This window comes from Hoplias malabaricus, chromosome X2 (assembly GCF_029633855.1).
Source record: "Hoplias malabaricus isolate fHopMal1 chromosome X2, fHopMal1.hap1, whole genome shotgun sequence".
NCBI classification, from domain to species: domain Eukaryota; kingdom Metazoa; phylum Chordata; class Actinopteri; order Characiformes; family Erythrinidae; genus Hoplias; species Hoplias malabaricus.
The window spans coordinates 4,636,432-4,652,562 of NC_089819.1; the positions used below are offsets into that span (position 1 = coordinate 4,636,432).

Consider the following 16,131-nt stretch of genomic DNA (forward strand, 5'->3'; position numbering starts at 1 on the left):
TTTGGAGACACTAATATGAATCATGGTGGAGGGATACGTGCGTGCTGTGTTAAGGTAAAAGATAAAGAAAAGGTACAAATCATTTTTCAGATTTACCTCCATATTACCATCTTTAAAATAATATTCATACACTTTTTTATCTCATCTTTATTTCCTCTATTCGTAATGTATCATTTATCGTTAAAAGCATCGGAACGTACATCATGACAAGTTTCCTTCAAAAAGTAAAGACGTCTTAGAAAAACAAAAGAAAAAATAATCAGGGCAATAAATTTTTCATCCTGACATCAGTGTAATTATAATAATAATGCTAATAATAATCATCATCAAGTTATATTAGTAATAAACTGCATTTGTTACTATTTTAAGAAGACAGCAGTTAAAAAAAATAAAGAACCATACAAACGAATCATATTTACAAAGTGGAATAGAACAACAGTCATCTGTTAGAAGCTGAGATATACAGAGTAATTTTTATTTATATTTTTGATACTTCATCTATAGATATCTTCAAGCATGTCCATCCAGACAGGTAAGGTCCTGTCTAGGACTGTTTAAGATGGCCCCTTTTGGCCATCCTTGGTGGTAGTGGTTTGGGGGGGGGGGAATAAAAAAGAGAGAAGACAGCACTATAGCTCCGTGGCGACACCGAAACGTGAGCCAATCAGAATGCAGCCTGATGATACGGCAGAGGCTTGTACCCTTAAAAATCGGAAATGAGATAACGAAGTGATGATGCAGTACAGTAACCCAGCATCCCACATGCATGTGGAAAAAAAGCATCATTTGAAACAAAACAAAATAAATTAGGTGCAAATACTGTGACTAAATTAGAACTGACTAAGCCCTCAAACTGGAGTCAGCGTAAAAATTCAAGCCTAAGCTTGGGGTGGGGGTGGGGGGGGGGGTGTCTCATCCATTAACATGGGCAAGGGCCCCCTACTTTGACAGGAAGGGGCTGTTTGACATGCACAAATATCATCCACAGACCCGTTTCTGGGTGCATCTGTGGCTGAGACTATGTAATGTCAGACTTGCTTATGTTCTCTGTCCATTTTTATTAGTACAGTGTTAGAATCCACATAAGCAAGTCTACTCAGAGCTTGACAGCTCAAAAATGTGAGACAAGTGTGTTTACTTAGACATGCAAAGTGCTTGGAATACACTTATATTACTTCTTCCATAGCCCCCATGCAAAACTAAAGAAGCAATCAGTGCTTAGCTGCCTACAGTGGGGTCGAAGCAGACAAATAAATTAGATTTTCTCCTGAACTACCACTTTAGGTTTGTCGAACACTGGCCTTGAAGGGTCATGTTGTGTAGATTAGATTACTTTTTCTGACCAGGGTTTTGATCATTTTCTGACTAGACAGACATATAAAAGAGTGAGGTGTCAACTCTTTGAAAAGTTTGAGACAGTTCTTCAGATCTTATTGTCCAGCATTTCTCCAGAACATGTTCCGGGAGTAGTATCTACAGTGAAAATGTATGTTTGACTAGAGATGTTCTCAAAAAGTGTGGCGGGAACACAGTACTGAATTAAACCTCTGGATGAGGATAAGTTTGGCATCAATTTACACTGAAGGCGCGTGTCTTGAGTCGGATTTCAGTTTCTCTACAGTACTCCTCCAGGTGTAACACACACACACACACACACACACACACACACACACACTACAGTATAGTTTGTTATCACAATACAGTTATCAAAGAGGGCTAGCCACTGTTTTACAGTCCACTACAGTATACTGTGAGAATCTGGACCAGTTGTTTCCAGTGGAAATGTAATTGAAAATTATTAGTTGTACAAATATATTTTAAAGCATTATTTGGTGTAACAAATAATTGTAATTCAAACTTCAAACTTTCGCCAGCCATTTGTCATTTTATGGTAATAATGGCTGTGTAATGCTACAAATGGCAACTGTCTTTATTCAGCAAAAATATGTTTTGGTTTAGATGATTTAAAGATCGTGATTTTGATGTTAGCAATCGTCAGCGTGGCCTATTAATACTTACTTTTAATTTTGAATAAAACGATAATTGTCATTTTTAATACGATGCAGCAATTACCATAAAATGACAAATGAACAGGAGAATCTTTGCATTTTTAATTACAATTATATGTCACACAAATACAACATTGTAAACCTAATTTATAGAAGGTTTTTCAATTTAGTGCCCACTCTTTGCCTTTGTTAAAGTTTTGGGCATTTTTGGGTTTCAAGATCCACATTCCAAAATAGTTGAAGTCAAGGATCCGAGACGGGCCGGGCACTGTTCTGAGACCAACAGCTTTCTTCTTTTTGTCCATTTCTCAATAACTACGTCTCTACAGCCCCACATCCTTGCAGACCCAGAGCGTTGAACTGTTCTGTTCACAGTGGCAGGACGGACATAGAGAGCTGTGGAATTATTCAGCTCTGAAGCAAGTGTGGCGCTTTCATTTTCTTCTTTCTCTAAAGTATGAAACCTTATGTCAGCTAAGACTTGCATGTTTGTTAGGAGCCTGCAATCAGATGGTCTAATCTCCTCAGTAAAATGAACAAATTGTACTTAACAGCAGCTTTGATTGGAAATGACAAAGGAGAAATTGAATTTTGCAGAGTATTCTAGCAAAAGTTTTTGATCTATATCATGCAGCCCAAACACACACACACACGTCAAGTACAAATTAAACTTGACAATCATTAGAAAGAATAAAAAAAAAAAATTTGACCTCATTGGAAGTAGTTGGAGTCTGACGTCAACAGGGACCCTTATAATCACAAACACACACCACCTGAAGGCATCTAGGCCTGCTCCCAACCAAACAAAAACAAAGGTCATGAAAAAAAAAGCTAATGTTTGTGATGTTCACAGTTATCGTTAGAGGTTTTCTCAGAGGTGCGATCATCAGGCCCCAGTCCTCAGTCTTGGCAGGCTTTATTTATAAGTTGACAAGCTCATGGGCCACAAACTGTTTCAAGCGCTCCAGGTACTGTCCATACAGCTCCACATCGTTGTGTCCAGCGCCCTCCACCCACAGCGGCTCCACAGGCCTCTGGCAGCGCTCGTACAGGGCCAGGCCGTGTGAGAAATCGATCACCTCGTCCTCCGTCCCATGGATCACCAGCACAGGCGATGTCACCTTGGAAATCTTGTCGATGCTGTGGAAGTCAGAAAAGCAGATTAATTACTGGCACGTGAAGTGTTTCAGAAGCCTGTCCGTTTAAGGCGGTGCTTCGTGACTGTTGGTTGCGGGCACCTGTTTTCCACAATTAAGATTTGATGGAGTGAGTTCAGACACTGTAGTAGTTCGGTACTAAAATTAATCCCAGAGGTGTCGGATGGTGTTCCATCAGTTTCACAGCCCAGTGGGGGGATGCTTTATTTCTTTTGAACAAACTCTTGACATTGGGCATGATAAGTTAAGATGCAGATGCCCCAGAGATTTTCACTTTCCTCTAGAGCTTTTTTTTACCTGAATGTGTCCAAAATAAAAAGCACCTTAAAATAACTGTCCATTTAACTGTCAGTTTAATACAGAAGATATTTAAAATGTTTAAAAGATGTAATATCAAGATGTGAAGATGTAATGACACTGAACTAAACAAAGGAAAGAGAGCTAATAGAAGAGTGGTACTGACTTTGGGAAGGCGTCAAAGCAGTAGGTTTTCTTGGTGTCAGGGAAGGCCACTCGCATGCCGGAGGTGAGCGGAGAGTGAAGGATGACCGCAGCACTCTCATACCGAGCAGCCAGGTCCACCGATGGTACCGTACCAATACTCTGACCGTAAACAATCACATTCTCCGGCCTTATACCGTACCTGCAACAAGATAGAAAACACAATTGATACCATAAACACCACTCTTTAAACCACTATCCAATACCATTAGTTATGGGTTGCAATATCCTAACAGGTCATAGTTGGCTGTTCATGTGGGTGATGCACATCATGAAGAAATGCAAACAAGGCAAAAAGCAAAAAAACAGGAAAACCTGTGTGTAGCACTGTACAGAGTGATGAGACTGGACTCCCTGCACTGTAAGCAGGTTATATCTGGTGCACAAACATCCCGGCCAGCTGATATCCCTGTCCTTGATATGCAAACAGTAACCAAATATCACGAGAAATGAAGAAGGCCACAAGAAAGTGAGGCCTGTGGTTAACATCAGTAGTAAATGCAGTGCCTCAAACAAGCTACACTATGTCTCCTGGATCACACTATCAATATATAGTCTCTGTGGTTTTATACTGGCCATATGATATGTTCCATTTGCAAAAATACAAAGAGCATTTAATTCTAGTCCTGGTTAGAAATGAATAAGAAACTCTTCGTCAGAGGAGTACTCTAGGGTTGGGTTCACATGTGGGTTGTTTCAACATTTTAAGTAGTTTCAGACTGGTTTTCTGTGCATATGTGTATTTCTTGAATAACAGTAACCATTTTGTTTTTAATAATATGAGCATGAGTATTTTACAATGGCCTCAAACATGGCTCAGCCAAGCTGTTGTATGATGGCCTTAAACCACACTACTCATTACTCATTGTTCAAATGAGAATCCCCTGCAAAGCTTACATACATGGTGAACACACAAAAGAAACTGTCTGATGATTCCTCACCAATATGTTACTTTGTAAATGTGCTACTGAGTCAGTGACACAAACTAGAAGTGTCTTATTCGTTCATCGTCTGTAACCTTTTATACAGTCCAGTGTCATGGTGGATCTTGAACTTGCCTGGAATCACTGGGTGCAAAGCAGGAACACTCCCTGGAGGGGGCACCAGTCCTTCGTGGTGCAAACCACATTTGAGTTGCTAATCCACCTACCAACATGTGTTTTTGGACTGTGGGAGGAAACTTAAGCACCCGGAGGAACCCCAGGGAACCCTGGAGCTGTGTGACAGCAACGATACCTGCAGCGCAACCATACTGCCCTCATTTTCAAGTGTCTTAGGCTTGTCCAAATATTGGGGACAACTATGGCCTTAAGTTTAAAAAGAGGTCTTGGGACCAGAAAGTTGCCGGTTCAATCCTCAAGACCTGGCAGGAATTAGTATCATTCTCCAAGTCTAGACACTAGTTTATCACAGGGCAACACACACTCACCTTTAAAGACTTATGCACAGCCAATCAGTTCTAGTGCTTTTCCACCAAATTAATTCTGGTTCTTGAACTGGTTCTGTTCCTGATTCTTGGAACTTTGTTTCTGAACTGGCCTGCGATTCTACACGTTTAGAGGAGAACCAGAGAGGAATACTTCATCTGCAGGGGGATGACGCAGTAGCTGAATACAACACCAGTGTCACGGATAAACTTTTAGAGTCATGACAGGGTCATTGTTTATTCTTTGTTACACTCCAACAGATAACGTCACGGTTCACGCTGAAAAAAAAAAAACCTACTGGGAACTAACATTTTTTGGTTCACAAACCAGTTCATGTTGGTGGAAACAGGCCGAACGATTGAAAATTTAATTCACGACCTGGAACTATTCTGGTTCCTCGTTGGTGGAAAAGCTATATTCGTGAACTAAATTCGGAACAGTTCGACATCTCCACCGACATACTCTGGTTTGTGATCCAGAAAAATTTGTTCCCAGCGGGACCATAGTAGAGTAGGTCCTTCAGTGTGAACCGTGGCTGATTAATAGTACATTTTAGGAATAATAGGAAAGACAGGAACACGCTCCGTGTGTGTGTGTTTCTGGGGCTGTGTTTGGCACTAATACATACGCGTTTGCCAGTGCTCGTCACTGTTTTAACTAGCACTACCTTTCTCTGCTGTTCAAAAACTCAGCAGGACGGTTGAGAATTCGGCCATATTTACACACTTACTATATCTCACAGAGAGAGGAGGACTGCTGAATTTGTCTTATTTCACGTGAGATTGTGTTTTAGATTAAATGAATAAAATGTAATTCTTAAAATAATAAAAAAATGTTCTTGGTCTTTTTGTTTTTTGATGGTAGATAGTCTAGTATTTATTTTTAAATAAAATGAAGCGGTTACAGATAATGGATGGATGGATGGATGAACAAGAACTTATATATTATGAGCAAAGCTTTGTGCTCCTATTTTCATTTCTGCATTTATTACCTGCCCTCCTTATTTTCTGTACAACACAATCACATTAAAACAAAGACATTGATATGAAGCACTAAAGCTTCTTCAGACCTTCCAATGACAAGGGTATGTATTTTAGGCGTTCCTGTTTTTAAAATGCCAGAAACACCTCTGTGACAACGACTATATGGCTATAAAACTACTAAGCTTTTCAGTGGATGTGTGTATTTTCAGGCACACAATCTAAAGGTGGTGAAATTCTGCACAGGGATTCATACGATCACAAAGCAGTTTAATACAAGCCAATAACATTGGTGTATATTTTTTTCTGTGTAGTGACAAAATCAGGTCCCAACAACCTCATGAAATTGTGTGCCAGACATATTTCTCACTTCATGGCCATAAAAATCACAAGACTACTGTTCATCAGTCCTGGAATTCATGACAAATTAAAGAAGCAATCAGTCTTTTTTTTTTTTACCTCCAAGGAGTGTTAAACAATTCATGAAAGTTATTAATAATAACTTTACTTTTTTTTTCCCCCTTAATAAAGCCCAAGTCCCATAAAGTGCTTTGTAGTCCCTGAATTAGCCATTTTATACAACAGGTCCCTCCACATTAGGGCAGCCAAATTTAAATTAGATTCGGTACCCAATCTCTGTAGAATCTAGGATGTAAATTGTTGGAATAACGACTGCTTCATAACAAGAACCACCACTGGAGAAAATGATTGCTTGCTCCTTCAAAATACTGGGACGAGTTTATTCATATATATATATATATATATATATATATATATATATATATATATATATATAATATTCTAAAGTAGTGATTCCCAACTGCATTAGTGGAGTCTACTCCCCTTATATAGAACATAGCACACAGAGGCCTTGTTTATTAGACAATGAGCAACTGAGCGTCAGGATTGCAGTGAATCTCTGCATCAGTGAGTGAGCCCAAGTGTCCTAATTCACACTCTTAAAAGACTACTCACAGACTGTCTTTAAATCCATTTATTACTTTAACCTCTGAGTGAACTGCATTATGACCACAACCTTAACCGAGGCAATTTAGAAAAGAAAATTATCTAGCAATTTTAATTAAGGTACAAAGCCATTACAAAAAAATTGCCATTTGTTTTTTCAAAGATAAGCTGAACATTGTTCAAATCTAACAGTGTCTAAAAGTCTGTCTGGCACGGTAAGAAAAGAAACTGAGGTCAACGAGGCCAGGGCTAAAGCTTAGAGCCGTGGTGTCAGTAAAAGTTGCCGTTTTTAGTTCTGATCTGATCTTTTCTTTAAGGTCAGGACTTGAATAAGAGAAACTGGTGGGTGAAGGTGAACTGGACACTGCAGAGGAGAAGGAGCAATGGTGTCTGTGGCTTGGCACGCACGTGTGTGTGTGCAGTGGTGGTGGTGGTGGGGTGTACATTCCTCTCCTGATTAGTGAGAATGTGACCAGTCAGCTGACTCCAGTCACAGAGAGAACTGTAGCTCTTGGAGACTGGGAACAGTGAGGTGTACAACTAAAGGAATAATATGAGCAATATTATATAGTTTACATGAACATTTTTTTTTGCACTCTAGCCAATAAAATTAAATACCCAGCCTAATATAAATATTTCTAATATTCCAATGAAAACTGTTCACATGTTTGAGTGCTTGAATATCAGTTATTCATAAAACAGTAATTCTACAATAGAAACAGAAAGCTTTTTAACGTTAATGAATGTTAAAAGACATAAGGAGTAGCAGGTGTCTTTTGAACACACACACACACACACACACACACACACACACACACACTAATGTGCAGAAGTCTTAAGCATCTAAGATAATTACATTTATTTAAACTAATGCATTTTCAGTAAGTGTGGTGCTTGTATAAAGTTATATATAATCACAGTAAATACAAACAAATATTAATATAAAACAAATAAGAAATATAAGATTTATTTTCCCATAAAGTAGTAGGTGTGAGTGAGTTTGAAGAGCAGTGTTTTGTTCAGATTCTCTTTAATCGCAAGAATTTGTTAAATCAACAGCACACATTATTTAAAATCATTATTTATTAATCGCTAAAACTAGGTATTGGATGATAACCTTTAATAATAACATGGACTGCCACGAGGAGAGATTTGGAAAAAGTTAAACCAACACATTCTCACACAGAATATAACACTTACTGGAATAATGTTAATTGGGTTTATTCTAATGTTGGGTGTTATTTGTTGTTTATTTGTTAGTTGTTAGCAGATAAACACTTACAACACAAAAAGACTAGCGTATATTTAATCTCTGTGAAACAAACCTTTTCAAAAGATGTGTGTACCTTCCATGGCATAATCTAAAGGTGGTAAAACTTGTTCTGGGTGAAGCTCTACGCAGGTTGAATTGTATGACCACAAAGCCAAGAATGTGATGGTGTAAACGTTTGATTAAATATGTGGTGAGATAATCAGGCCCCAACAACCTGATGAACCTATTTGCGAGGCATATTACACACTTCCACTCTCACTGTCAAACTAATGGTTTCATGGCCATAAAATCAACAACTGTACATCAGTCCTGGAATTCATGACACAGATTACAGGAGAACCACCAAAACTGTTAAACAATATTCATTAAAATGTATTTTTTTCAATTATTTTAAGTATTTGGAGTTTTTCACCAGCCACTAATTCCAAGGAGCGTTTGAACCTCTTCAAAAGACCAAGTCATAATTTTTACGAGTTGTCATTGTGCGTCGGATAAAAACAAATGAAATCACTGCTGTAAACAGATTTTACAGATGGTTAGTTTGGGAGGGAAGTCTGTATTTCATTGTAATTTCATTGTACAAGTCTCTCCGGCCAATCAACTACAAGGTTTACAGGTCACGTTTATTCCTTACACGTCTCGTACGGAACCACACATGAGCAGGAACTATAAAAAAAAAAAAAAAAGGCACCAAATTTGCATAATTTGAAAGCAAAAGATCCAAGCCAAGTACATACCACACAGTGGAAAAGTGCCAAGGCGCATCACCACCACATCAATGTCAATGCAGTCTTGAGAATAATCCACCAGCCAAATCATACCTGCTCTGTGGGGGGGTTCCTGACCACTGAAGAACAGAGTTAAAGGGGGCTAACAAAGTATGCAGAGTAACAGACAGACTACAGTAACTACAAATATGGTAGGTGGAGATTTGGAAGATGGACAATAAGTGTGGAGACAAGGCATTATAATGTTATGGCTAGATTGTGTGTGTGTGTGTGTATATATATATGGGATCTTTTTATCACCAGCTAACATTTCATGACTGTGACAGGGCTAATCCCTCTGGGATGCCAGGTTGACCCCTCCATTATAAACTCACACGACCTTCCCGATGACGCCCTCTAGTTACACAAGGTCATGGGAGCCATCTCCATCATCCACTGTGTCCCCAGGGACACATTCACTCAACAGTGCATTACTCTCTCGCCCACCATTCAGCTCTCTCCATTGCCTTGTCTCTTCCTCTTTCTTGCTTGTTTTCTTTCACGTTCTCTCCCTGGCTTCAGTGGAGGTCTGTACTGTGCGTAGAAGTAAAAATGAACACACCCTATATATCATATCATTATTTTTCACTTAAAAGACGAATGATTGTTCACACTGATATGTCAGTGATACCCAGCCCTCAGATTTCTACTCTCCTTAGAAGGCATTAGATTAGTGGTAGGAACATTGCTTTGAGCGCCTAATTGCAGTCAGCTACATTAGTAATAAGGATGGGCATTTCGGTCAAATTTGATTTATTTGAATTATAATGGCATTATCCGAATATAAAACTACAAATAAAAAGATCAAATTATGTAAACAGTCCTTCTTGACATATACTGTCAGGAAGTTGTTCACTTCCCGGCCAATAGGCGTTGCCATGGCGTCTCTACTGGGCCTGCCCTTGCAGGACTCATCTGGAATTTGTTGCCAAGCAACGGGTCAATATTTGAATTGCAAGATGGACCACTGTTACGCCCCAAACCCCCCCTCTCTCCTCCTCCCTCCCTCTACCCCTCCCCCAGCTCAGCAAGAAAGAAGCATTCGATAAGACAGGAAATCCCTTAACCATTACAAAAAATTATACGAACGATCTCCATCTCAGGGTCCTAAACTAATCTTGATGTGATCCTGTCGCCTGACCTGCAGGTTCCACTGTGAATTTTGGGGTTTTATATCATGCTATACACACTACCAACTATGTCAGAAAGCATGTGCTCTCTATGTAGTGCACTGCTCTGGATGCCTGCCATTCTGCAGCACTGTGTGAAGACCTCCAGTGCACTTACATACATAAAAACACTCTTCCACATATTTTTGAGACTAGAGTAGTAAAGGTTTACAAATGGTTTAAAAATCTGTTGATCATCAGTGGTAACAGTGACCTTTTTCGTCTCACAGTGAAAGTGTCAGAACTTACTGAAAACGTCAAGGTAAAGAAAATCCTGAGACTTCAGAAAATTATATATATATATTTTGCCATATAGGGAGTAGGGGCTAAATAAAAGTATATGTAGTCAATATTCTCTACACATTTGATTTTAGGGAGGAAAAATTATTCACAATGAAGCATGAAGCGTTCTTCGTTTTCTAAAACGTGATAAAAGTCTTCACAACATTTATATAAATTGCTCATTTTTTTAATGCAGTGATTAGTATTTCCATAGAACAGTTTTCCAATTTAAAGCCCCTTATCTTAGGACATAGTCATTGGAGACTTAATTTTCAGTCTGTTTTCTATATAGTGCGTGAATATTGGGTCAATTCTATTCCTTAAAAGTGTTTTATATTACACATAGTTTCCTAATATAGTCAATGTTCCCTTTAATTGCATTCCAATTTCAAGCTCATAATGTTCCTGTGTAGGGAATAGTGATAGATGTATATTTATGTAGCATGTAATAGAAATATATAGTGAATTAACACAGGGAATAACAATTCTGAACATTTTTCCTTGCTCTATATAGTGCTCTAATGTAGGAAACAGTTATAGAAGGCCATTTATGTTCCATATGAGTGTCCTACATAGTACTCCAATATTGGGAACAGTGATCAGGGAGGGACTTGTTTTAGTTTCCCATCACAGTGTTGTACTTGGTGCCTCTGATTTTATGATGAGGAACAGTGATTAGTGCTCCTACATTATAAATCCAGTTTAGAGCTCCAAATTTTCCAGGACAGGGAACAGCAAAAGGACAATTTCTATGACAATGCTCAAAACCGTGCTCTAGGGAGTAGTGACTGAAGGTTGTGATTTGCGCCCTACAATAGCATACTACACAATGCTTCTGATGTCCCAATGTAGGTAAACACAATTATGGGCTATTTTTGTTTCTTATGAAATTAGCATAGAGAACAGTGATGTGTTCTCTTGTATATAGAGTTACATACAGGGGTTTCAGATTTTGTAACGTAGGGAAGAGTGATCAGTGTACCATTTCTGTTCTCTATAAGATTGTTCTAAACAGTGCCCCGACAGAGGGACCAGTGTTTAGGGGAACATTTTAATTCCCTATTATTACATTCTATATTGAGCTTCTGAATCCCAAAATGTAGGCAATTGTGATTAGCGCTCCCTAGTGTTTCTAATTACAGCCCTGGTTGTTCCAATACAGGGAACAGCAAAAGGGAATACTGTAACAGTGGTCTAAACTGTGCTTCAGCATAGGGAGTGGTGACTGAAGGACCAATTTATTTCCCTAGAACAGTTCTCTATTTATTGTAGAGAACCATTACTGAACACTATAGCAATCTTCATTTAACATCTTTAATATAATGTAAGAACTAGTGATAAGTAGGTCGTTTCTGTTTCTTATACACGTGTTTTATGTAGTGCTACTGATTTTATATAGCTTTCCTCATCTTAAAATGGAAACACTGATTAGTTTACATTGTAATCGTTGAGCTGATGTACTAAATAGCAATAACAATTCTATATAACATTCCAATTTAGAGAACAGTGATTATATGGGTTTTGAGACTAATGATCCGAATTAGACGTTTTCTCTACACTGAGTTGCTATTCTTAGTTACTTCCTTGTGACATCACTGCCTTCGTCTTCTTCATTGTCTCTTCTTGAATGGCCTACATGTTCATGTTCTGTTTCCTTTTCTTTTTCCTCCCGCACTCCAGACCCCCGATCCTTCCACTACCTTCGCTTTCCTATGATTCTTCTCTCCAGCTACATCTTCCTGTATGCTGGTGTCTTCCTCCATCTCTGCTGCCATTTCCTTTCTCTTCATTTTTCTTTGCTTTTCTAGTCCTCCTTTTTCTCATGGCTTAAGTCATTTTCCCACCTGAAAGTCCGGTCCAAGGTCCAAACCAAGGTTCATGTTTTGTTACGCTGTATTCATTTTATCCAATAAGTCCTGGTTCAGAGAGTGGTACTTATTTTTGGTTCCGATCAAGCTTATACCTAATGTAAAACACAAACACATGCATTGCTTGTATATACGATGCTTAGGCTACTTATTTATCAGCTCCATATTCACATTTCTCAGTTCCACCTTATATGGCTGAACTCGTTGCACTTGCTGATTAATGCTGAGCCTCAAACCACACCAACTGCATCTTACCTTCTATGTTATTGAGTGTCCTTCTAATAATGATGCAGTATTTTATATCCTGTGTTGAGTTTATAGAATGTGTTGGGATAAAGAAGAAATAATAGTGGGAAACAATTAGTTAAATAAAATGGATTTATGTTTACTACAGTAAGATGACATACAAAACCAACACTTGTCTGGGAGAAGTGTTATATTCTCCTTCGTTTACAGCTCAGTATTAAATCACTCATAACAACTGATAAAAGTTTATATTAAATGATGCTCACTGTTAACTAGAGCTGTCCCGAATACCATTTTTGGGCTTCTGAACTTTGGCAGGGATATTTGGCAAATATTTGAATACACGGGCAGTGGGGTAGTGTATATTGTTGTCATTAATATAATCTGCTCCCAACACCTGCTTTAATATCACTCTCTCCAGGCTGCACCGTGGCTCAAAGTGCGGCTTCACTCGCTATGCTCTCTAACCTGCTAGCTCGCTAACTAAGGGCACAAAGCTGACAAAATGAACTGTGGCATCGCCTCGCTTCATTGTAAGTGTGTTGTTTTAGCATGTTAGGCTGTTTTATATGAGTGTTAGGCTTCATTTGCACAAAGACTCTAATGTTGATGAGCCTGAATACGGATGGAGTGGGCAGAGCACTGTTTTTACTGCTGGAGCCTGAAGGTGGTGGAGCATTGCCTTTATCGATAATCACATTTATCCAAAAATATCAGAATCTCTAAATTAGAAACCAATTACAAACCCAATGAACAAATATCTGAATACTGAATATTTGGGGCCAGCCCTATTTTTCAGAAAATCAGCTCTCAATGCCCACTGTAAAATTAAAGCCCTACTTTGGCTCCCAACATGGCTCCGCTCACTGAGTCGTTCACTAACTTGTTCACTACATGGTGCACCTAAGGGCACAGAGTGTACACAAATAAATCAGAGCTTCTTCGAGGTGTAAAGCTGACAAAATTAACTGTAGCGTTGCCATGCTTCATTGTTAGTAGGTTGCTGTAGCGTGTTAGGCTATTTTAGGCTTCGTTCAAGACTTTTATTTTGACAAGGCTGAATACACTTGGAGTGGAGGGTTGCCTTTATCGCCACATTTATCCAAAAATAAAACAAATATCCGAATCTCTAAATTATAATCCGAATACCTACCCAACAAACGACTATTCGGGGCTAGCCCTACTGTTCACTGATGATGCAGGTTCCACTTAAGGCTGGTTATGGTAATGGATTTACAGTTAAGTTACAGGTTTTTACACGTGTTCTACTATTTTTCTAGAGTGATGGAAATGAGTGAATCATCTGGTCATGCCCACATCTGCCATTTACACTGCCTCAACTTCTTGTAATTTATCCAAAACATCTTTTCACACTGCACACGAACCAGATCTTGGTTCAGTTTAATCCAGACCAAGGGCACTTCTTTGGGTCAGACCATATTTTGGTTCTTTGGTCCGGACCATGTTCTGAGGCACCTTTCATGCATTCTGTTTTGGTTTTGAGCCAAACTGAAATGTCCGAAGATTTGGACAAAATAAGGCGTGTGTGAAAGCACGTTTAGTTTTCAAACCAATTCAGGACATGTTTACATGGGTTCTCTGAGGTCACCTGCTCTCCAGACAAACCTGAAACTGTCTGGATATATATATATTCACTACAAACAACCACACCTGCTTACTCTTCACTGACTCACCTAGCCAGGTAGGTAGAAGGGCGTATTCATGTCATGTGGTAGCAGTGTACACAGGATGTGTCGATCTTTAAGGCCACACCCTTAGCCATGGAAACAGAGGGCAACATCAGGCAAGCTCTAAAAATATTATTTTAGCTTTCCTGCCAACAACCGTCCCATGAAACAGATAAACATTTATGGGTTCTTACATGCAGAAATATTATAAACAATTATACTAAGCTTGCCTTTCCAACACTCTTTAGCAAGTGTGAAACTTTTCCACCTCATAAAACTTATAATTCGCAAAAACGGTGAATGGAAAACCCACTGTACACTCCTCCTGTAAACACTTTTCTGTGACTTGTGCCACAATGGCCATTCTGTACCCTTCACAGCTCTCCAACCACAATGAGCCTCATGCCCCCAGCACTGTGTCCATGGTATGGAACCTTCACAAGCCTTGGTTTTTTTTGTTTTTTTTACTGGACATAATCTAGTCCTTGTCAAGGTCAACCAGGTCTTCACACCCATTAAACATATCTCAGATCTTGACATAATGACATAACCAATGTTACTGGCGTCACCTGTGGATGGTCTTAATGTTATGGGTTATCAAAATAAATTAAATACGAAGCCGTTTTCTACAATAACAAGTATGGTGGCAGCTCAGCTTTGTTTAATTTCTTGTCACAGAAGGTCCCATCGTTGCTTTAGTTTGCATTTGTGCAAAGCCAAGATGTGTGTTTCAGTCCCTTGCAGTTTAAAAGATGCGGTTCAAAGCCTTTCCACCTGAATTAATCTGAAATTTTATGAAAAACCACAGCTAGTTTTATTCCAATCAGTAAAGCAATACACCTAGGAGGCAACCACGATACAGATGAGGGCGTGGGTGGTTTTAGACTTGTTTTTCTGCACACAGTCAACTATGTCACAGCAAAAGCAAATAGCATCTTAACCATAGTTCAACAAATGGCTTGATGTGGGGGGGGGGGGGGGGGCTCTGCAAGAGAGGAATCATAATATTTCTCTTCTGCAACAGCTTTGACTTTACTGCCTCCTGACTCAAATCACTTTCTACAGCTACAGTCAAGGTACAGACAGTGTTCTCTACACTCTTAAAAATAAAAGGTTCTTTGAGTGATGCCATAGAAGAACCACATTTGGTTTCATTTTTGTTAAAGAAACATGAGTGTGAAGAACATTGTAAGGGTTTAAAGATCCATCACTCTGTCTTAAGGTTCTTTACCCATTTAGACATATTAGTAAAAATGGTTCTTCTGTGGCATCGCTCAAAGAACCTTTTGTAGCACCTTTATTTTTAATAGTGTAGCGCTGATGAAAAATAAAGCCTTATGATTTGTCACTGCACTGCTAGCCTAGCTAAAATAACATCTCTGCGTTTCCTGGCGAAAGCTATTTTAATTGACAATTGCATGTACTGTGATAGGCATGGCATTAATAGACACTTAAAAGCACAAACATTTGGCTTTGTAAACAAACCCCAAACATGCTCACAACCTTGCTCATAAACAGCCAATTATATTGCTTGATCGTAGAACATACTAGCAGCCAATCAATTAAGGTTTATCACATTGTTGCGTCTCAAACATGACAACAGAAATAGTGCGAGTGAGAAAACAAGAGCAGACGCTGAGGAAATTGACAATATAGAAAGGACAGGTGCAGTTCGCCAGTATGGTTTACGTCATTGTGTGTAATCTGTGCACGATAAACATCCTACCTATAAGCAGGAACACAAAAAGATTTTTATCACCTAAGTCACATTTTAGAGTTTACAACAAGTCACGACCTA

General features: G+C 38.9%; 1 protein-coding gene across 1 annotated transcript in view; it reads right to left on the reverse strand.

The window, feature by feature from the left end:
• Positions 1–160: 160 nt before the first annotated feature.
• The window catches only part of LOC136677277 (alpha/beta hydrolase domain-containing protein 17B), a 28,556-nt gene continuing 12,585 nt past the window's right edge, over positions 161–16,131 (reverse strand). The window contains exons 3-4 of the mRNA XM_066654769.1: positions 3,630–3,809; positions 161–3,149 (exon numbers count right to left, since the gene is read on the reverse strand). Coding sequence (XP_066510866.1) covers positions 2,930–3,149; positions 3,630–3,809 — 400 coding nt within the window. The 3' untranslated portion in view covers positions 161–2,929. The remainder of the gene's footprint in view (positions 3,150–3,629; positions 3,810–16,131) is intronic.